This window comes from Pan troglodytes, chromosome 21, assembly GCF_028858775.2.
Source record: "Pan troglodytes isolate AG18354 chromosome 21, NHGRI_mPanTro3-v2.0_pri, whole genome shotgun sequence".
NCBI lineage: Eukaryota > Metazoa > Chordata > Mammalia > Primates > Hominidae > Pan > Pan troglodytes.
The window spans coordinates 12,154,504-12,178,953 of NC_072419.2; the positions used below are offsets into that span (position 1 = coordinate 12,154,504).

Consider the following 24,450-nt stretch of genomic DNA (forward strand, 5'->3'; position numbering starts at 1 on the left):
ACTGGTACTCTTCTCCCCAAAGCAAATATACAGGTAGTCTTAAATTCTTCATTAAAATATAACTTTTATATGAAGTAGGGGGAAAAATTAAATGAATATTAATAATTAGCTATGCTGTCACAACACAAATAAATTAAAATATTCATATTGAATCCATGACTAAAATAATAAAAATCTATTTCAGAAAGAGCACATGGTACAAGATAGCATCTAACCTAGCAATTGTTCTACTAGGGATCACTGTTACACTTCCAAAGCGTCACTTTAGATATTCAGCTGCAACCAGTTATGCCACTAGTGCTGGGGGTGTGAGATATCAGAAGGTAAGAACAGAACTGCGAGTCAAATCCATAGTCTCAAATTTATATATTCTGCCATAAATAAACTGCATGATCGTGACAACACTGTTGGCATTAACTTGAAGCTACTCACCTACTTAACATAGGTAATAAAATGTTCATAAATACCAGAGAAGCTGTCAACTGTTTTGGATCTAAGCTTTTTCATCAACAGAGTTAAAATAAATAAATACCAAGAAACTTCTCTCCTTAGAAATTCTCTCCTAACTTAAGAATGCTTAATAATTGTGGGACTTTAACCTTTTTTTTTTTTTTTGCAGAAAAGACAAGTGAGACCATGCATTACAGCTCAAGCAAAAACTACTACTCCATAAAGCACTCCAAAACATGTAGTGTAAATATTACTTATGAAGTACTAAAGACTCCAAAACACTTAACACTAAAGCTATTCAAGTACTGTACACTGTTTTCTGATGTAATATAAACAATCCCAAACAAAATCAAGGAAAAGATGTCAAATTCCTATCTAAATACTGCCAGAGCATGTTCATTTCTACCATACATAAACATATATACCTAATAAAAACCACAACCAAAACATTCAGGCCTGTTCTTTCCTGTGCTTAGCAGGAAAGCAAACTGGTTATCAGCAATTTATCTCTGATTCAGAGTCAGTACAAACACAATTCCGCCCACCCTCTTTCCACCTTTTGACTCCTACAGTACAGCATCCAAAATGAGGATGCAGGCTGGGCATGGTGGCTTACGCCTGTAATCCCAACACTTTGGGAGGCCAAGGCAGGCAGATCACTTGAGGTCAGGAGTTTGAGACCAGCCTGACCCACATAGCAAAACCCCATCTCTACTAAAAATACAAAAATTAGCCAGGCGTGATGACACTCACCTATAGTCCCAGCTACTCAGCAGGCTGAGGCAGGAGAATTGCTTGAACCCAGCAGGTGGAGGCTGCAGCAAGCGGAGATTGCACCACTGCATTCCAGCCTGGGTGACAGAGCAAGACTCCATCTCAAAAAAAAAAAAAAAAAAAAAAAAAAAAGAATGCAGTTTAGTATAATAGCCCTGATACACTGTAAGAATTCCAGCCAGGTGCGGTGGCGCACGCCTGTAATCCCAGCACTTTGGGAGGCTGAGGCGGGAGGATCACCTGAAGTCGGGAGTTCAAGACCAGCCTGACCAACATGGAGAAACCCCGTCTCTACTAAAAATACAAAATTAGCTGGGCATGCCTGTAATCCAAGCTACTCAGGAGGCTGAGGCAGGAGAATCGCTTGAACCTGGGAGGCAGAGAGTGCGGTGAGCCAAGATTGTGCCATTGCACTCCAGCCTGGGCAACAGGTGCAAAAACTCCATCTCAAAAAAAAAAAAAAAAAAAAAAAAAAAAGAATTCCAGTCACCCAGCTGGGCGGTGGCTCACGCCTGTAATCCTAGCACTTTGGGAGGCTGAGGTGGGTGGATCACTTGAGGTCAGGAGTTTGACACCAGTCTGGCCAACATGGCAAAACCTCATCTATACTAAAAAAAAATACAAAAATTAGCTGGGCATGGTGGCAGGCGCCTATAATCCCAGCTACTCAGGAGCCTGAGGCAGGAGTATCACTTGAACCTCAGGGTCGGAGGTTGCAGTGAGCCGAGACTGCACCACTGCACTCCAGCCTGGGCGGATGGGGGTAAGAATTCCAGTTACTGAAGAAAATTAGAATTCTCAGGATATAGTATTTACTAAAACAGAAAGTACACAAATAACATTTTCAACATATTCAGAAGTTAAAGCATTTTCTACTCTATCTCAAACTAACTTTTAAACATTCAGCCAGAATTACTAGAACACTTTGGTTAGTCTGAATTTTACTGTATATGCAGATATACAAACACACAAAATACACAAACTTAGCCTAAGTGTAACATTTCACACTTTAGATATTTAGAAACATTAATGTAATTTCAAACATAAAAGAGGTAAAAGGCTACATTAGCAGTTCAGTATACTACACACTTTTAATTATATAACATCATATACCTGAAATTGCTAGTCAAATAAAAACCAAAAGGATAACATTTTAAAGTGCAACAATTATATTAGAAACTAATTATTTAACAGTAGGGATTTGTTTTTTGGATCCAGTCTCTATTTTCAAAATCATACTACAGTCATGCATTGCTTAACAATGAAGATAAGTTCTGAGAAATACATCATTAGACGATTTCATTGTTGTTTGTGTAAGCACAGGGAATTTTTCAGCTTCATTATAATCATATGAGACCGCTGCTGCATGTGTGGCCTGTCTTTGACCAAAATATCGTTATGCAGCACATGACTGTATGTTCTATTTTCCTGTGCTATATAACTCCAGTGAGATGTAAAGTAACGATCTCAATCATTTCAGTAAACATTTAAGTAAGTCAGTCTCACTTACTGTGGATTCCAAATTGTCCATCGTCAATAATAATTTCGCTTTCTAGAATTTAAGGAAAATAGAAAATTTAGTTAAAACTCTTGATGCATACCCAATGAACAACTGAGAAATTACCCACCTTAAAGATCATTTATAATATTAAATCTACAGCTTAAAAGCAGCCCAAGGTGAATAAGCATATTTATTGTAGCCCTCAATAAAGAATTCCCTTTAAAGGAGGCTAGCAAACAGTAATGGTTCTTACATACTTCGTTGATTGTCCATTATGTTAAAAAGAAGAAAAAGAAAACTCTTCAGAAAGGTGCTCTAGAGGCACTGGGATTAACTTCTACACTAACCAATGTACAAGACTCACAGGTTGCTGGACAACGGTAACTCCTTCTTGATTTTCAAACCAAAGGTCTTGGCACAATTAAAATGCTTATTCTTATGTAGTGCATATTCTGAACTTGTCTCAAATGTAATTCTCCTCATATCCCAACTATTGACTATTGCCAGTTAAAAGCTTTACAAACAGCATGAACTTACCTGTATGTACAGAGCTGTGAGGAACTACCAAAAGAATAAACGCTAGCACAACCCCTTCTCCTAACAGAAATTTCAACTCAATGAGAAAAGCTGTAAAACCCCACCCTTTGAGTAAAATACAATTTATCTTCCTTGCCTACTTCCCTTCCCAGTTTACTTTAAACGTTAGTCTGAAATACTTGCAAAATGGATGTGACAGTTCCTAATAAAGATTCTCTGGTAAGTTTCAGCTTTTAAGTTCAAAAGTTATATTTCTCAAAAGTATACATTCCTTTCTAAAAGACAGAAACAAAATCATCCCACTTCTCATAATAAAATATATTTAACTGCAAGATGCTTTAAAATACAATTTTTTAAAACATTCAATACCTAGTAAGTTCCAACCTCAGTATGGGAATATTATAATTTTAAGTATACTCTCATAAAAATCCTAAATACACTATCAAAAATGTATTAAAACATACAAAAAGAAAATCCAATAAAGAGGATGGAATGAGATAACTGTTTAAATGAGATGTGTCCTTACTCCAGGATAAAGCAGAAACTCCCACTGCTTTCTAATTTAAACCAGAAAACTGGCATCCAGTTATCTTTCAATTTTAACTTTACCTAGAAACTAAAAGATACATTTCTCAGCACTGAGTCAATTTATAGATGAATACATGTGGGTAATTTAATGTATGTGAAGTGAACTTCAAATTGGATTTTCAATATGGACTAAGAAATTCAAAAATACTTGTATGAAGAGAAATGCCATATTTAAGCATAAGAAAAGTGAATGTGTTTAAAAGAAAACAACTTACAAAAAAAAAAAAAAAGACAAAAAAAAAAGAAAACAACTTTCCAAGTAGCAATTCTAGCATAGCCAATAGGGAATTTAAGAAATTTGAATTCATTCATACAAGTTTATTCAAGTATTTACCAATTTCTTTAAAAAAAATTAAGATGAAAAGAAAAAACAGAATAACTTACTCTATTAATATTCAAAGTTAAAAATTTAAGAATCTTTGTTTTGGATTAATTTTTTCTTCAAATGTTCGTTAAGCCTGAGCAAGTAAACAAATAGAGCTATGGATGCTCAGTCAAGAAGAATGGTATCTTATAAACTTCCTAACCATTCCAAATGAAAGTAAATATTTCATAATAAACTAATCTAACCCAAGAAAACAAAAATATCTAGGTAAATATTTCTAATAAAGTTTATTTTAAAAGGCAATTAAAAACTGTTCAGTTTTGAAAGATCCATGAAATGCTCAGTGAAATTTGTAGCACTGACAATGCATTGACCTTAACTTTAGAATAAAAATTTATTAAATCCCACTAAGCCATTGTGCAGCATATTAGTAACTTTATGCATATGCCTCAAACAGATGCAGTTAATGCCCATACCTAAAGGGGTTATTGATCGTGGTTGTAGATGAGTCTCCCACTTGTGAACTATCACTTGACATGGACCACCGATAGTCTGCAATTTAAAAGTTAAACGTCTGCAATAATTTCTTATATCTTATTTTCTACCCATGACTCCATTAGATGTTTGTGGCCTAAATCTTATACTAAATATGAGACCAAAAGATTCATCTTATTATCAATATTATATGCCAAAAGCCTGGAATGTACCAGATCACAAAACAAGATGAAATGCTGGAAGAAAATTAGAGTGAGGCAGTAAACAAAGAAAAATGAGATGAACTGGCACACAGAACTGTCTCAAACCCATTCCTAAATCTGCCTACAATACTCAATTGTTTCAAAGAAATTTTCATTTTTAACTGATATTAATTCTTAAGATAAATATCATATATACTTTCTTTGGTATGTCAGCCATCAATGAGGTATTGCTAGATAAAGTATGTACCTCCTGCTCTATGCATTTAGAAAAAGCCTAAACAAGCCTACAATAGTAAAAATAGTAGGAACAAGTACTCAAGAGCAATTATCGCAAGCTACTCAAGGAACTAAAGAACCATAATAAAGTTATTTATTACATTTATTTAAGAATACTAAGTGAAAAAGAGGAAGATTTCTCATATCATAGGAACCAGTGTTTCTAAAGAACACGGGAAATTCCAGAAGGGACATGTGGCCAGGTAAACTTGAAGAGCAAGTGTGATAAAAGAGGAACTAACATCCGGTTTCATTCTTATGCCTTAGTTTAAAATCTCATACAGTGTGACAATTCCTCATACTGTTTTCCATTATCAAGCTCCCCTACTAAAAAAGAACATAAAGCTATGTGTTGATAACATATGCGGTAGTGAGTAACCATGAAAGATTCCCTGAGTATACCTAAAAGACTAAAATTTAAGTGTTCTAATTTTCCTTTAATTTTTAAAAAGAAACTCACTAGTTATAATTATATGCTGAAATAAAACCCTTAAATACACATTTTGGAAGCACATTTTCAGACTATAATCTTACAAGGTATTTTATTTGTTACATAAATGTAATTAAATACAGAGAAGCAAAAAGAAAATACAAAACTCACCCATATCATACCATTTAGGGATAATCACCATCAAGATTTTCACATATAATCTTTGAGCCCTTTTCTAGGCATTATATTACACATACTCTTTTTTTTTTTTTTTTTTTTTTGACAGAGTCTCACTCTGTCACCCAGGCTAGAGTGCAATGGCACAATCTCAGCTCACTGCACCCTTGCCTCCTGGGTTCAAGTGATTCTCCTGCCTCGGCCTCCTGAGTAGCTGGGATTAAAGGCACGTGCCACCACACCCAGCTAATTTTTGTATTTTTAGTAGAGATGGGGCTTCACCATGTTGGCCAGGCTAGTCTCGAACTCCTAACCTCGTGATCCACCCACCTCAGCCTCCCAATGTGCTGGGATTACAGGTGTGAGCCACTGTGCCCAGCCTATACATACTCTTAAAAAGCCTAGACATAAAAGCTTCTCTATTATCTTTAGAAGGCATTAATAATGGATTAAAATATTCTCCTACACTTTCTATAGGATTTTAATATTGATTAAATTTGACGATAAGCCAAATAACAAATATGTAACAAATTACGCACATTATTAATTATTAAATGCAATAAATAATCCTGTCACTTAAAATAACCAGGCTAAATTCTTTTCTGAAATCCTCAAACTTCTGAAGTTTAAAAACTAAAATAGCATGATATATTTCCTCAAATCATTACTCCTGGGATACTAAATAAAATTCTCTTTTTCTCTAGCTAAACACTTCCCTGCTATAATAGTTCACCTTAATTGGTAGACTGGGTAGATTTTTTAAAAATGTAATGTGAAATTGCTCTTTTAAAAATATGGTGACTTTCGTATCCATTATACTAAAAAGAAAATCAAATTAATTCTAGATGATGTTTACTATAACATTTTTCCTGAAATATTTTTAAAATGTGTTTTTTAAATATCAAACTTTCTAAACCTCAAAAGTTGCAAATATAGGACAGGCATGGTGGCTCACGCCTATAATCCCAGCGCTTTGGGAGGCCAAGGCAGGTGGATCACTTGAGGTCAGCAGTTCGAGACAAGCCTGGCCAACATGGTGAAACCCCATCTCTACTAAAAATACAAAAATTGGCTAGGTGTGGTGGCACACAACTGTAGTCCCAGCTACATGTGAGGCTGAGGCACGAGAATTGCTTGACCGTGGGAGGCAGAGGTTGCAGTGAGCCAAGATCACACCACTGCACTTCAGCGTGGGCGAGAGAGTGAGACTCCTTCTCAAAAAAAAGTCGCAAATACATACATAAAAATAGAAACAGCCTGGGCACAGTGGCTCATGCCTGTAATCCCAGTACTTTGGGAGGCCAAGGCAGGCAGATCACTTGAGGTCAGGAGTTCGAGACCAACCTGGCCAACATGGTGAAACCCCATCTCTACCAAAAATACAAAAATTAGCCAGGCATGGTGGCGCATGCCTGTAATCCTAGGTACTTGGGAGGCCAAGGCAGGGGAATCCCATGAATCTGGGAGGCGGAGGCTGCAGTGAGCTGAGATTGCGCCACTGCACTCCAGCCTGGGCGATAGAGCGAGACTATGTCTCGAAAAAGAAAAAAAAGAAAAAGAAAAGGGCGCTATGAATATAATATTAAATGTCAAAAAGAGATAACGGCATAGCAGACTGTTTGTTTTGTTTTAATTCAGATGTCAGGGGAACTTTATAGACTGTTGATAGCAGTATCTTTACTTAATCAGGTAAGAATAGTCCTTTGGATTAAATTTGATAGGGAACATATTTCAGTAGCAATTTTAACAACTCCAGTCTCATCTGCCCACTACCCCACTGCATAAAACCACCTAGACTTGAATAGAATAGCATATCTGAGGAACAGTCCAAAGGGCCAGGTAAACTGAGGACAGAACTATGTCTATCATCATTCAGACTACAAATGTACATTGGTTGGTAAACTGTTATAATATAGAAAAAAAAGAACCTAGTTTTAAAATACACTGAATTTCCAAAATTGTTAAGCCTACTTTATTAAACTTTAGAAGGCAATCTTAAATTTTCAGCTTTACTTCTTTAAAAAAAATTAACAGGCCAGGCGTGGTGGCTCACGCCTGTAATCCCAGCACTTTGGGAGGTCAAAGCGGGTGGATCACCTGAGGTCGGGAGTTAGAGAACAGCCTGACCAACATAGAGAAACCTCATCTCTACTAAAAATACAAAAATTAGCCGGGCATAGTGGTGCATGCCTGTAATCCCAGCTACTCGGAAGTCTGAGGCAGGAGACTCACTTGAACCCGGGAGGCGGAGGTTGCAATGAGCCATTACACTCCAGCCTGGGCAAAAACAGCGAAACTCCATCTCAAAAAAATAAATAAAAACTAACAACTGAGCATTGGGAAATTCAAAATCTCAGTGATAACCCCAAAACATGCAATCCTTTCATTTATTTTTTAATCCTGGTCTCATTGTACATGCAATACTTTCTAATATATTATCTGTAATAACTTATTCTTTAAGATCTAAGAAAAGGAAACAGTTCTGAAAGAAAACATTCTGGAAAAGTCTGCCAAAATTTTCAGCTTTTTGGAGTAACATGGGAGATAGATCTTTGGAGAAAAAAGTAATGATGTCAATCTAAGACAATATTCCATTAACAGTACTGGTAGAGCTATTTCACAATTTAGCATACATAATGTCACACGACTGTAGAAATGTTTCCAAACATGTATATTAACAAAAATATTTTTAAAAATTTCTTCCCACAAGAATAAGTCTTAATGATTGTTTTCTTAAACAGTTACTGACATCACTCAGTCATACCAAGCACTGAAATTTAAATAAGACTATCCAATATGTAGATTGGAAGTTTGTTTTTTAACAAATCACCAAGCAAAATTATTAGCTAGCCATGTAATATCACTGCTTGCATATATCACAAATTTTTAAAACTTTTACTGATTGTTTTCCTTCCACAATTTTGAAAACAAACTGAATGTAAAAGGGGGTCTGAGGAATCAAGGCCACGTGCGGTGGCTCCTGCTTGTAATCCCAGCACTCTGGGAGGCTGAGGCGGGTGGATCACCTGAGGTCAGGAGTTTGAGACCAGCCTGGCTAACACGGCAAAACCCTGTCTCTACTAAAACAATACAAAAATTAGCCAGGCATGGTGGTTGCATGCCTGTAATCTCAGCTACTTGGAGGCTGAGGCAGAAGAATCACTTGAACCCAGGAGGCGGAGGTTGCAGTGAGCCGAGATCGCGCCACTGCACTCCAGCCTGGGCGACAGAACAAGACTCTGTCTCAAAAAAAAAAAAAAAAAAAAAAAAAAATCTCTATTTTTAGTACAACCAGTAAAAGAAACAGTCACCTAGGCATGAGTAAAGCAAAGGAAGCTAGGCCAACGGACTCTCTGAGAGTATTCAAATCTCAAGTTAACACCTGACAGTATTTACTATTCAGAAGAATTTTAGATACGAATAAACTATTGTACAAAATGACAAACTAGACTATTCTGAAAATAATTATCTATCGCAGGTGACTGATTGTCTTGTTAAAGGACTTAAACAAAACTCAAGGGAGATCGAGGTCAAAATAAGATAGTTTGTAATGAATCTAATTATGAGTGAATGTTAGCAGCTATGAAAGTTAGAAACATAGATATGTGCTGAAAAATAAAGATGTATTTCTACAAAAATGAAGGAAAAATTTCAAAGGATACAATGAAAAACTGGCTAACATTTGACTATGAGGAAACATCCCTAATTCTACCCACAAGCAAAGAGGGGTGGATACAGAAAAAAAAAAAGTTGAAATTACATGTTAATTCAGAAAGTATCTTTGGTGAAGATGTGACATCAGTGGACTACCTGCAGATTCATACCAATGTTTTCATTCCAGGAATACTCACTACTTTTGTGTGCTATGTTCAAATAAGATAATATTTTGTTTTGTCATCTGTGAAATTATTTTAAAATGTAACACATTAACACCTTATCCTAATTCACAAAGAGAACACGTCATTGTGAAAAACTGAGAAAAACGATTTCAGGACTCTTCTAAACTAAAAGGAATATGCCAGAAAAAGCAGTGCATGGGAGAAAAATGAATGGTAAAATTTCATTTACTCAATAAAATTTTGCAATGAAAGGATCTAAAAATCTGTAGTTCAAACCTTTTGTTTTACAGATGAGGAGGCTAAAGCCTAAAGGTCAACTGGCTTGTCCATAATCGCAAAACTTTTAGCTTTGGTTCCAAAACTGCCTGGGTAGATTACCTCCTAAAACTTTCAACACAGTAAAATTAACCTTTCTCCCATTTCAGCTTTTTAATGCTTTCATTATTTGTTTTCCTATCATTCTTTATATTCGTAACATTATGTATTCCAATAATTTACATCATTTCACAATTTAAGATGCCTTGCACATTACTTCTATTATTTGACAATGTACAACTAGACAAAGTTTCATAATACTTCTATTAAAAATGTTTTATTTAAAAAGCGCCACCAACTTTTTAAAAGTGTCACATTAAGCTGGCATGTGGAGAAAAAAACTGTAGCCATATGCATGGGATTTTATGTAGCTATGTACTCGATTCCATGAAAAACATACTTACCATGGCAGCCCCTGCATCACACGGTACATGTGTACACGATACAGAGCACCTACTTAAAGAAACACACTCACCAACACATACTGTGAACTTTTGCAAGTATTACAAGGAGAAAAACTTGTTTTTACTGTTAAGCAGACTTCTTGCCAATTTCTTCAAAAGGTATTTTGGACTGATCTGCTGCTTTTGGTAACATTTTCAATGAAGAGGATAAATACTTAGGTTGGCTTAATTTGACCTGTGTTGACAATAGTCTTACTTTAGAAAACTATGCCCAAAGAACTCATTATCATCTTTCTCATCCAAACTCCCCTAAGTAAAATTTGGTTGGTTTCACATATTACAAAGCTAAATTTCATATACCAGGATCCTCAGGTAAACTTTCCATATCTATGACCTATGTATCTACACACGGTTGCTTAAGTTATACTAAAGAACTTTACCATGATGCATAACCCCATGCCAAATAAATGAGATGCCCTTTTCTTAAGTTAAAGTGAAACTATTGTCAAGAAAAGCCAACACAATGATCAACCACAATGTAATTTAAGTTCAATTACTGGGTATTCACAAAATATTCTTGGAACAAGAAACGTAATAGGTGCAAAAGACAGCTAAAGTGGGTTTGTCATTTTTTGTCATTTTGTCTCTTTTCTTTGTATAATGGTGGCTAAGAGCACGAGGTAAGAGTGGCTGCTTGCATTTTTCACATGTAACAAAAACACTTAATGACTCCCAAAGGAAATACATTTTTTAACAAGAGCTAATCCATGATTTGTTTCCTAGACCCCTGCCTAAACCCTTGTTCATATGCAGCCCAAGGGTGTCAAATGTAAAAGTCTGAAGGAAAAGAATCCTTTCAGCAAATAAGTATCTTTAGAATAAAAGGAAAATGATTAACTTTTTTTCTTTTCTGAATATGAAAACAATCCCAAAATAACGAATTGTGAACAGGCAAATTTAGAATAGATATGCCAAAGGCCTCCAGAAAAGATAGGGGTCTTATCAATAACATCTTTGAAAAAATCTAAAAGGAATCAATTAAATTTTGATCAGAGTTAACACAGCCACTAAGAGATGGCTGCTGTGAAATAATTTTTTAATTACTCACTTAAAACGGCTATATACTTCTCTAAATGTGTTTACATCACATAAGGATTAAAAAACAAAACCAAAAGTAAAACCTCTGCAAGTGGTTCCTAACTAGTTTACAAAAGTTACCGAAAATGCACACTTATAGAGAACACATTAAAACCAATTTCATAAGAATATTGCAGAACATACTTACTATGTCTTTTTAAAATTCCATGGCAGACATCATCTGCCTCTGAAGTGGCTACTTCCTTGGTTTTGGTAAATTTTATTAATCAAGAGTTCTATTCCTTATTTGACCAAAGCAAATGCATTTTACTTTGAGCGTGTTCAAACTTAAGTGAGTTGCTTTTGAAGGAAGTGCTGAAGAAATTGGAAACTAGATAAAGAAAACATACCTTCGGTTCTAAAAAGTACCCTTTGAAGTAGCGATACTGAACTGATGCTCCTCTACTGAGTACAATGGTTGCTTTCCATAACATGCTGTGAAGAAAGAAAATTAAAAGCAGCAGCATCAATATCAAACTACAGTGCATAAAGACTTCTTAATTCACAAAAGCCCTCAAATAAAACGTATGACCAATATCACTTATTTATTCCTACACAAGATTTTACAGGCCTACTCTGTAGCAGGCAATGGGAACACAGGGGTATATATTGCAGAAAGAGCCTCATCTTCAAAGAGCTTCCTTTGCTGTGTGGGTAGATAGAAAAATAACCAAAGAAGATAGACACAACCAAGTTCTGGAGGAGGCTTTTAAAAGGAAGGAAGGTTTTAATGAGGAAGCGCTGTCTGAGCTGAGGTCTAAATGATGAGAAGGAACCAGCCATATAAGGAGCCAGGATAAGTTTCCAAACAGAAAATTCAAGTTGTACAAAAGTGGAAGCCAGAGTCAGACTCTTCTGTGACTTCCCACTTAGTGAGGGATGTTACATGGCTGATAAGAGACTTTGGGTGGCAGCTTTCGTGTCACAAATGAGAGATAAACATGAGTTACACTCCTGTTCTTGACTATCCGTTATTCTAAGCTGTCCTACCCAGGCTCTGGCTATTCCTCAGACAAGCAGTCAGAACCTGTATCTTGTTTCAGGCCAATGTCTTTCTCTGAACTATGTTATTCTAACAGAAACTAAAGATTTGACTCAACAGCTGCCTTAAGGTCAAGAATTCACTACAATTCTCTCTGAACTATGTTATTCTAACAGAAACTAAAGATTTGACTCAACAGCTGCCTTAAGGTCAAGAATTCACTACAATTCATTACTGTAACTGAGTTTTAGCTTCAAATAATAAACTAGTGCTATCCACAGCATGGTCCCAGACCATCATTAGTAGCTGGGAGCTTCTTAGAAATGCAAATCCTCAGGCCCTACTCAGACTTATTGAATTAGGAACTCTGGGGGTGGGGGCCCAGTAACCTGTATTTTAACAAGCCTTCAGGTAACTTTTTTTTTTTTGAGACGGAGTCTTGCTCTGTCACCCAGACTGAAGTGCAGTGGTGCTATCTCGGCTCACTGCAAGCTCCGCCTCCCGGGTTCATGCTATTCTCCCACCTCAGCGTCCCCAGTAGCTGGGACTACAGGCACCCGCCACCACGCCTGGCTAACTTTGTTTTTTTATTTTTAGTAGAGACGGGCTTCACCGCATTAGCCAGGATGGTTTCGATCTCCTGACCTCATGATCCACCCGCCTCAGCCTCCCAAAGTGCTGGGATTACAGGCATGAGCCACCAGGCCCGGCCGCCTCCAGGTAACTTTTATAAACACTTTGAGAACCCCTGTCATAGACCATTAACCAAACGTTAATTCAGCATGAGTAGTTTAGCCCTACCTGGCTCTGCTAAGACAGGTTTTAGGGCATTGTCCTTACTCTGATACAAGCTTAGCTCCTAAAATAAATACAGATATAGCTCATTGTATTGCACTTTATTATACTTCACAGATACTGTGTTTTTTACAAATTGAAGGTCTGTGGCAAACTTGAGTCGAGCAAGTCTATCAGTGCCATTTTCCCAACAACATGTGCTTACTTCGTGTCTATGTCACAGTTTGGCAAATCTCATAATGTTTCAAACTTTTTTGTTATTATATCTGTTATGGTGATTGCATGCTACAGAAAAATCTTTCATGAAAGGAACAGTTAATCAATGTAGTAAACTTCACTGTCTTATTTTAAGAAATTGACACTGTCCTTCAACCTTCAGCAACCACGACTCTGATCAGTTAGCAGCCATCAACATTGAGACAAAACTCTCCACCAGCAAAAAGACTGCAATTCACTAAAGGCTCAAATGATTGTATCATTTTTTAGCAATAAAGTATTTTTTAATTAAGGTATGTACATTTTTAAAAATCACTGCTTTAAACAAACCAACATGGAACATGTATATATAGGTAACAAACCTGCACCTTCTGCACATGTACCCTAGAACTTAAAGTATAATAATAAAAAATAAATAAATAATAAATAAATAAAAATCACTGCTTTAAAGCAAGAATAGCAAATGCTGCCAGGCGTGGTGGCTCACGCCTGTAATCCCAACTCTTTGGGAGGCTGAGGTGGGCGGATCACGAGGTCAGGAGTTCAAGACCAGCCTGACCAACATTATGAAACCACATTTCTACAAAAAATATAAAAATTAGCCAGGCGAGATGGCACATGCCTGTAATCCCAGCTACTCAGGAGGCTGAGGCAGGCGAATCACTTGAACCCGGGAGGCTGAGGTTGCAGCGAGCCCAGATCGCGCCACTGTACTCCAGCCTGGGTGACAGAGTGAGACTCCATCTCAAAACAAAAACAAAAACAAAAACAAAAAAAGAATAGCAAATGCTTGACACATGTTCCCTAATTTTCCCCAATAAGCCTCAGAATCCTTTTCAACAGAGGTTTCCAGGTGGACTCTTCCAATTAAGAATAGAAAGTTGCCATTTCTGCTACCCCAAAAAGAAAAAAAGGTGGGGGGACAAATTCCCAGTACTACCTCATCTACAAAACAGCCAGCTGGAGCATGTGAAACTAGCCCCACTAGTGCAGAGTAGAATTACTAATAAGCTTTGAAAAACGTGCTGCCGCCTCTCCCTCAGCCATTATTTCTCAATCTCCAGGAGCAGGATCTAGGTATGTGTATTTTTTTTCAAGTCCTCCCAAGTGATTCTAATGCGATCCCTGGTAAAGAACCACTAAATGAAAACAAGAGATGAAGGCAAAGCAGTGAGTCTTTTTACTCCACTTGTCTAAGCAAATGTGGCAAATTTAAGAATGAACCAGAACCCAGGCATAGTAGCTTATACCCAGCACGCTGGGAGGCTGAGGCGGGAGGGCAGCTTGAGCCCAGGAGTTCACAAACAGCCTAGGTCTCAACACAGTGAAACCTAATCTCTATAAAAAAATTTTAATGAGCTGGGCATGATGGTGTACACCTAGCTACTCGAGAGGCTGAGGCAGGAAGATCACCGGAGCCCAGGAGTTTGAGGTTAGAGTGAACTGAAATCGTGTCATTGCACTCCAGCCTGTGTGACAGAATGAGACCCTGTCTAAAAAATTTTAAAAAAAGAATCAGAACTATTTGGTGAACTAAAGACAAAATAATCTAATGAAATTAAATCAAAACCAGGAAAGACGGGTAGTCATATGGTGGTTTAGTGCAGCTGCCTAATTCTGAATTGCCCTTATATCCTTTCCCAAAATACCATAAAATCTACAAGGAGGGCAAATGAAACCACAAGTGACCCACATCTTCAGCAGTATTAGGAAACAATACCATGACCTTCAAGTTATCTCTAAGCAGAAAAAAATTCCAGGAGAGCTCTAGCTGCCATGAGCCTGTGGGTAGGGAGAGCTGGTAAGAGAAAGCTTAAGACGCTCCCTGAAAGACAGGGGCACAGCAGACTTAGATGCAGAGCACATTAAAATTCCAAAGAAACACAATTCTAAAACTCATGAATATTGTCTAAAGGCACATGGATTCCTGTGTATCTACTCCCTTCTCCCTGTGAAACACTGTTTATCTGCTACCTGTGAATCAGTTCTATTTCATTGCACATGCACAACATATGAACAGCTGGTCCTCTTAAAATTGTTAAGTGTCTTATCCTGTTCACATCTTTTTGACCAAGTTGGCTGAAACTGACTTAGGACAGGCAGGGGTGTGTTTTAGAGACAAGTTCAGAAAGATACGAGGTTTCACTTCAGACCAGAGTGGCTGATCTGAAAATCGAAGAAAAAATAGCCACTTGAAGGAAATACTAGTCTGTGAAAGACTAGTAAAGAATATATACTATTAAAGTAATACTATTTACCAACAGAACTCTTATAAGGAGAGCTGAGAATTGGCTGAGAAAATATGTCATACTAGTGACAAACTAGAAAAAAAGGGAGTTCTGTTGTTTTTTAATTTTCTTTCTCCTAGCTTACATTACTGTTATTTTTTTACTTTCCTTTGTTATTTTCCGTTGCTTTACCACCAGTGCTCCTCAAACTATTTGCTGTGAATGACCAGCATTTTTTGTTTGCTTTACTCAACCTGTCTGGTGACCAATATTCTGATCTACATACCCAGTTCAATGAGATGTGTCCACAGTGACATGCATGGAGTCAAACTGCTATACACATTTCTAAATGCTTGCTCTCAGTTTTTGTATTTCTCACATCATGGATTGATTTTTTTTAAAGTCTTTTGGACTGGTACTGGTGCACAGGCCACATTTTAAGACATGCTGCTCTACAGGAAAATAGAGCCTTAGCAATCACCTAATCGGGCACTGGATATACTTGTATGCTATTTAGGAAAACCTATAACACTTCCAACTATCCACAGTGGGGTAAGTGCCACCTCTGCTGACATCCACTCATCTATGCTAACCCCTTTATCATGCAGATGAGGTAACTGAGGCCTACAGACACCAGCCGCCCAAGCTCACACTTAACTGCAGAAGAGTGGCTGACACCCAGATTCACCTTTCTCCATCCACTGTGCCCATACTAAGTTTACTGATGGATTCAATGCCACTAGTGAATACATTTCTTCATATTAGCTAAGCTATCTAAGTATGTGTTCCACTCTCTGCTCCTTTTAACACCACATACTTCAAGGAAATACTTTTATAGGCAAATACAAAAATTAGATCTCTTATCAAGAATATGTACTTACCATTAAAAAAAAGAAATCAGAAAAAATTAAAAAGAAGAAAATAATATATACTGACCAGACAAATGTTAATGCCTTAAAATGTTTCTTTAAATAAGAAAGCAAGGTGGGAGGATCTCAAGTCCAGGAATTTGAGATCAGCCTGGGCAACATAACCAGACACCACCTTTGTGCCAAAAAAACCCCCAAAAAACAAACAAAAAAGTAATGCCATCTCCACACCAAAAACAAAAAACAAAAAAACAACCACAATTAACAAGGCATGGTCATGGGTGCCTATAGTCACAGCTACTCAGGAGGCTGAGGCACAAGGATCGCTTCAGCCCAGGAGTTCAAGGCTGCATTGAGCTAGGATCACACCACTGTACTCCAGCCTGGGTAACAGAGTGAGACCCTGTCTAACTAATTATGGTGGTAAGTACCTAAAGAACCAGTCAAGAATTAAAAGTATATTCAATTATCCTGAGTTGTAAAAATAAAAAATACATCTAAAAAAAAAAAGAAATGAAAGTGATTGAGAGGCGGGGATTAACAGTAAGAGAGGAACCTGTTTTTCCCACACAAATTTTGTAAAATTATTTCACTCATAAAACTATGCAACGTGATAATGTTGATAAAAATTATAACTAAAAGAAAAAATACCAAGATATCTTAAAAGCCCCTAACATCATAAGGTTAATGTCACAGTTATTCTGTAACCTCACATTTCCATACTCACCTTTCACCTGTGTCATTCTCTGGAAGAAGAGCCACAGCATTTTGAGGATTCCAGTTTCCCAAAGCATCACAGCTTCCACATATTGCAAAAACTTCTCCTAAAGAAACAGAACAATCAGTCACAGAGAAACAGAACAATCAGTCACAGTGGGATAAGCAGGGAAGTTTGCATTAGTTCAACCAGATATGCTGCCCCCTTTAGCAGAGATGAAAGAGCCTCACTAGATATAGGTTTGGGCCCAGGTACCTACCACTCACTAACACCTGCCAATTAACTCGACTCACCTTTCTAGAACCAAAGCCAGAGAAAAGGGGGAAGGCATACGGATGAAGTTTTCCTCATCTGTTCAACTACTCATTGAGCCAGTAACAAGAACCCAAGAGTACAAAAGGGATAAAACCACAGTCTCTGCTTTCAAGACAGCTTCCAATTTTAACAGACAAACACTAAATGCCTATCAGTACTCTAAAGGGTTATTAATCAATATTTTCTAGAAAGTCAAACAGTAGCTACTAATAAGTTTCACATCAAGAACATTATTAAGGCCAGGTGTGGTGGCTCACACCTGTAATCCCAGCACTCTGGGAAGCTGAGGTGGGCGTGTGGGGGCAGATGCCTGTAATCCCAGCTACTCAGGAGGCTGAGGCAGGAGAATTCACTTGAACCCAGGAGGCAGAGGTTGCAGTGAGCCGAAATCACACCACTATACTCCAGCCTGGGCAACAGAGCAAGACTCCATCTCAAAAACAACAGAAACAAAACTATCAATGAGAGAGCAGAAATGTAATTAAAAACCCATCAAAACAAAGACTTATATAGTTGGAAAATCTAGTACTTCTTGGTTTTTGGAGATGGAGTTTTTCTCTGTTGCCTGGGCTGGAGTGCAGTGTCATGATCTGGGCTCACTGCAACCTCCACCTCCCAGGTTCAAGCAATTCTCCTGCCTCAGCCTCCCTAGTAGCTGGGATTACAAGTGCGCACCATCACAACCGGCTAATTTTTGTATTTTTAATAAAGATGGGGTAACCATATTGGCTAGGTTGGTCTTGAACTCCTGACCTCAGGTGATCTGCCCGCCTTGGCCTCCCAAAGTGCTGGGATTACAGGCATGAGCCGCCGCGCCCAGCCAAAATCTAGTACTTCTTAACTAAGGTAATGTATCATTTCTTTTGAACACTTATCAATAGACTTTAAAAGCCAACATAAAGCTACCACCTCTTCTTGCTAAATTTTATATATTTAGCAGAACACACTTGGATAAAAGTACGTAGAAGTCTCTGACTTAAATATCAACACATTCTGAATACAATTAAAATTCATAAAGAAAAAGATAATGAACTGAGTCCAACTGCCAATTTGGCTCAAGACAGACTCCTCCACATTCTGAGAACAGCTGGGATTCCAAGCTTGAGGCACTGCTCTAGTAAGACTAGAATTGTACTCAGCTTTAGCCACCTGCATGAGCATTTTATTAGCTTGGACTATCTAAAAATTAACTAAAATTCCAAGTGTGACAGTCATTCAGATTTCAGGGCTCTAAATACATGTGGGCCGGGCGCAGTGGCCCATGCCTGTAATCCCAGCACTTTGGGAGGCCAAGGCAGGGAGATCACTTGAGGCCAGGAGTTTGAGAACAGCTTGGCCAACTAGCAAAACCCTGTCTCTACTAAAAATACAAAAAGGCCAGGTGAGATTGGCTCATGCCTGTAATCCCACCACTCTGGGGGACTGAGGTGGGTGGATCACTTGAGGTCAGGAGTTCAAGACCAGCCTGGACAACATGGTGAAACCTCATCTCTACTGAAAATAAAAAATTAGCTGGGTGCAAGCCGGGTGCGGTGGCTCATGCCTATAATCCCAGCACTTTGGGAGGCCAAGGCGGGCAGATCACTAGGTCAGGAGTTCAAGACCAGCCTGGCCAACATAGTGAAACCCCATCTCTACTAAAAATACAAAAATTAGCTGGGTGTGGTAGCAGGCGCCTGTAATCCCAGTTACTCAGGAGGCTGAGGCAGGAGAATCAATTGAACCCAGGAGGCTGAGGCTGCAGTGAGCCAAGATCACACCAGTGCACTCCAGCCTGGGCGACAGAGCGAGACTCTTAAAAAAAAAAAAAAATTAGCCGGGTATGGTGGCAAGCACCTGTAATCGCAACTACTCAGGAGGATGAAGCAGGAGAATCGCTTGAACCTGGCAGGTGGAGGGTGCAGTGAGCCAAGATCATGCCACTGCACTTCAGCTTGGGTGACAGGGCAAGACTCTGTCTCGAAAAAATATTTTTTTAAATAAAATAGATAAAAACACAAAGTTAGCTGGGCATGGCAGCACACACCTGTAATTCCAGCTACTCGGGAGGCTGAGGAATGAGAATCACTTGAACCTGGGGGAGGTAGAGGTTGCAGTGAGCCAAGATTGCATCACTGCGCTCCAGCCTGGGCAATATAGTGAGACCCTGTCTGTACAAAAAAAATTTTTAAGTAAGAATAATTTTAAAATTAGCCAGGCACTGTGTTGTGCACCTATAGTCCCAGTTCCTCATGAGGTTGAGTCAGGAGGATCACCAGAGTCCAGGAGTTTGAGGAGCTATGACTGCACCACTGCACTTCAACCTGGGCAATAGAGGGAGACCCTGTTAATCTTTTTTTTTTTTTTCGAGATGGAGTCTTGCTCCATCGCCCAGGCTGGAGTACAGTGGCGCAATCTCAGCTCACTGCAACTTCTACCTCCAGGGTTCAAGCAATTCTCCTGTCTCAGCCTCCCGAGTAGCTGGGACTACAGGCACGCGCCATCGTGCCCGGCTAATTTTTGTATTTTTAGTAGAGACGGAGTTTCACCTTGTTGGTCCGGTTGGTCTCAAACTCCTGACCTCAGATGATCCACCCACCTCGGCCTCCCAAAGTGCTGGGATTACAGGCATGAGCCACCATGCTCAGCCAACCCTGTCTCTTAACAAAAAAAAAAAAACTTCTTCATGGACTCGTTATTTCTCATCTCCCACATAAAACAGCAGGCTACTTTTTGCTAAGAAAAGAACAAACTCCAATTGGAAAAAGTAAAATGGGGACTCAGTGGTTCACTTTCCTCTTATAGGTGCTCCTGCATTTTACCAATTCCCCCTGCAACGTTACTTTCTCTTTCTGCTGATTCCAGGGGAATATGGCTGCTGAAAATGAGGAAATTTTTCACGAAAACAAACAGACCTTTCTTTAATTGGCTCTCATTTATAAAAGATTATGAAGACTTGAATGCTTACTAAAGAAATCTGCAAACAGCACCTCCACATACTCTATTTGTATCCTCTCCTGGTTGTACTTGTTTCCCCCAAGGTCAGTCCTCTCTGCACTACCATTCTCGCCACATTTAGCAGAGGGTCCTTCCTCCTGTGCAGTGAGGAAATCAAGGTGATGGGGGAATTGAGGTGGGGTCTCCCCCAGTATCCCCTTGCTGTCCCTCAGCCTCCTCCTTGGCACGTACAGAGTCATCTATATCCACATCCACCATTATCTCCTTCCCTCGAATCCCTGACAATAAGCATCCCCCTGACCCCAATCAAGCTGACACTTCTGTGGCCAGTTCTGCGGTCAGTCCATTTGCCCGACATGGCCAGCTCCTTCTAGCTTCAACTGCCTGCCTACAACTCCCCAGAAAGAGAAAATTCCATCTTCTCTCCACGGAAGCGGCCACACACTAAACCAGAGGTGAGCACTTGGCTCAAGGGAGCCAACCCATCAGCTGACTAGCAATCTTCAATCTGCTCAATTCTGCCCAGGGGTAGAACTATACCAGATCATCTTGGCTAAGAATTTGAACTTAGACTCACACATACTCTGCCAATTGCTGTGATGAATGCTAGAATAAAGAAGCTAGATGTAGTGTGAGTCATTCACTCATTCTTTGAATACAGATATACTATGCCCCTGCTCTGATCCAGGCTCTCTGCTAGGTGCAGGAATTCAGCATAAACAAGACAAGGTCATATTTTGACCAGGCACGGTCTGTAATCTCACACCTGTAATCTCAGCACTTTGCGGGGCCAAGGTAGGCAGATGACCTTAGGTCAGGAGTTTGAGACTGGCCTGGCCAACATGGCAAAACCCCATCTCTACAAAAAATACAAAAATTAGCCAGGTGTGGTGTCAGGCGTCTGTAATCCCAGCTACTCAGGAGCCCAAAACAGAAGAATCGCTTGAATTCGAGGAGCAGAGGTTGCAGTGAGCCGAGATCGCATCATTGCACTCCAGCCTAGGCAACAGAGTGAGACTCCATCTCAATTGAAAAAAAAAAAAAAAAAAGAGGGGGCTGGGCACGGTGGCTCCTACCTGTAATCCAGCACTTTGGGAGGCCGAGAGGCAGGTGGATCACGAGGTCAGAAGTTTGAGACCAGACTGGACAAGATAGTGAAACCCTGTCTCTACTAAAAATACAAAAATTAGCCAGGCACGGTGACGGACACCTGTAATCCCAGCTACTTGGGAGGCTGAGGCAGGAGAATTGCTTAAACCCGGGAGGCGGAGGTTGCAGTGAGCCGGGATCACGTCACTGCACTCTAGCCTGGGAGACAGAGCAACACTCTATCTCAAAAAAAAAGTAATGTTTTCAACAGAGTTTACAATCTGTCACTCAAATAATTCTATAAAATCTCCAAGAGGTGCTATAAAATAGGGCCAGAACCTAGTGGAATCTGGAGGCTGGCAGTGGGGACAGGGGAGAGAAGAGAAGGAACAGGGGGAGTATGAGAGTGGGCAAAGATCTGGGCAGAGGAAACAGCATTTGAGAACGTCCTAAAAGAGGAAGAAAGGAGGAAGGAATGCAGCACATTTAAGGAACTGAAAGGCCAGTATAGCCAGAGTACATAAAACCGAGAGGTACCTCAGTTTTATGAGAGCCCAGGCGTGATACGGCTTTGACATGCTATCTTACACTAAAATTATCTCACAGCACTTTAAGGGACAGCAAAAAATACAATGAGGCTAAAAACATATTCACACATAGGAACAAGGTTATCCCAGCCAATTGTTTCACCAACTTATTCTTTCTTTTTTTTTTTTTTTGAGACGGAGTCTGGCTCTGTCACCCAGGGTGGAGTGCAATGGCACGATCTCAGGTCACTGCAACCTCTGCCTCCTGGGTTCAAGCAATTCTCCTGCCTCAGCCTCCCAAGTAGCTGGGATTACAGGCACATGCCACCATATCCGGCTAATTTTTGTATTTTTAGTAGAGATGGGGTTTCACCATGTTGGCCAGGCTGGTCTTGAACTCCTGACCTCAAGTGATCTACCCGCCTCAGCCTCCCAAAGTGCTGGGATTACAGGCATAAGCCACTGCGCCCGGCCTACCAACTTCTTGCACTAGCAAAGTTTCCTTCATTTTCATACTGCCTAGAAACCACAGCCCAACCATCTCTGCCCTGTGCAAAATTAGGTATAAATTCATAGCTTTCTTGGGAAAACATGAGAACAAGACAGAGTTTGAGGAGGTTTTTGGTGTGTTTACTATGCTCCAAGCACATTTCTGCTGTCAGGCAAGACCTATAGATATTTTCATCTAAAAAATCAGGCCCACTCTAATAGCAACTCCATATTTAAGGTAATCCAGATAAGAAACATGCTAATTTAATTTTAATTGTTTTAAAGTAAAACTTTTACAATACCTGGTAAAAGAGTTCCTCTTATTTCAAAGGCAACCTGAGAAGGTGTCATTCTGATGGATTTATTTTATGATGTCGTGCTAGGAAAAAAAAAGAAAAGTAACTTATAGTATAAAAATATATGCCTTAGCTAGCCATCATCAAGAAACAACTTCAACCAAGAGCTATTTATATTTTTAAAAGCAATATTTAATGTCTTTGCAGTTTTATGGTGGGATTGTTTTTTTGTTTTAAAGTAACTTTAGTGCAGGGGGGGAAAAGAAACAAGTGAAAAAGCAAAAAAATAAACCAGTCACAGTGCCTCATGCCTGTAATACAAACACTTAAGGAGGCTGAGGCAGGAGGATGACTTGAGCCCAGGAGTTTGAGACCAATCTGGGCAATATAGTGAGGCCTCATGTCTACACACACACACACACATATGCCAGGCATGGGGAGCATGCCTGTAGTTTCAGCTACAGATTGAGACTGAGCTGGGAGGATCACTTTAGCACAGGATGTTGAGGCTGTAGTGAGCTGTGACTGTGCCACTGTACTCTAGCCTGAGCCACAGAGCAAGACCCTGTCTCAAAAAAAAAAAACACAAAGTCTCAATAAAGTTTTTTTTAAAAAAAGCAAAAAATGAAAATGAATCTCAATTATGAGCAAAAAAAAAGATTAATTTCAGAGTCCTTATATAAACAGTGACTCAATTACTTGGGAAGTATCTAGCAAGTTTGAAGCCTAGTGCTACAAAGCTATTCTTTCAGAATATATGTTCAAAAAGAAAACAAAACAAGACAGAATACATGCCCGAAATACACACTGTAAAACAAAGTATCCAAACTTGTTATTTTTTAAGTCGTCAAGATTCTTTTGCTACATACTTTCTCTTCTGATAAGCAGCTGTTCTGAATTCAACGTATCTTTCCTGACCAGGGTAATACTGTGGTAGAGAAGAAAAATAACTATAGAGAGAAAAAAGCTTCACTTAATGAATTTCTACTTTAACACAAAGGAAACAACCAAAGTATCACCCACTAAAACAAACTACTTGTTATGTTGTGGAACAAGTTTGAGAATCTGCTTCTAAGACACAATGTAACTTATCATTAAAAGAAAAAGAAAAGAAGGAGTCCAGGCAAGTGGCTCATACCTGTAATCCCAGCACTTTGGGAGGCCCAGGAGGGCAGATCACTTGAGGTCAGGAGTTCAAGACCAGCCTGACCAACATGGAGAAACCCCGTCTCTACTAAAAATACAAAATTAGCCGGGCGTGGTGGCACGTGTCTGTAATCTCAGCTACTCAGGAGGCTGAGGCAGAAGAATTGCTTGAACCTGGGAGGTGGAGGTTGAGGTGAGCCCCCCCACCTGCCTCCCCCTCCAAAAAAAAAGAAAAAACTTTCTACACAAATAACTTTTCAGATTTTCTCTTTATTAACCCTAGGACCATCATTACTCAGGTCCTACAGGCTCAAACTTACAGTCTCAACTCTACCTACAACCTATTATCAAATCCTGATGATTCTATCTAATTGACCTTATATCCATTTTGT

At 39.1% G+C, this 24,450-nt stretch overlaps 1 protein-coding gene across 6 annotated transcripts in view; it reads right to left on the bottom strand.

Moving 5' to 3' along the window:
• The window catches only part of GPCPD1 (glycerophosphocholine phosphodiesterase 1), a 66,724-nt gene that overhangs the window by 37,109 nt on the left and 5,165 nt on the right, over positions 1-24,450 (bottom strand). For 3 of the 6 annotated variants that reach the window (XM_514503.6, XM_063802499.1, XM_063802500.1), the window contains exons 2-6: positions 22,919-22,995; positions 17,269-17,365; positions 11,802-11,886; positions 4,652-4,727; positions 2,735-2,776 (exon numbers count right to left, since the gene is read on the bottom strand). In XM_514503.6, coding sequence (XP_514503.2) covers positions 2,735-2,776; positions 4,652-4,727; positions 11,802-11,886; positions 17,269-17,365; positions 22,919-22,967 — 349 coding nt within the window. In that variant the 5' untranslated portion in view covers positions 22,968-22,995. Of the gene's footprint in view, positions 1-2,734; positions 2,777-4,651; positions 4,728-11,801; positions 11,887-17,268; positions 17,366-22,918; positions 22,996-23,781; positions 23,863-24,450 lie in introns of all 6 variants that reach the window. The other 3 variants (XM_009436763.5, XM_063802498.1, XM_009436765.5) reach the window with 3 other exon arrangements.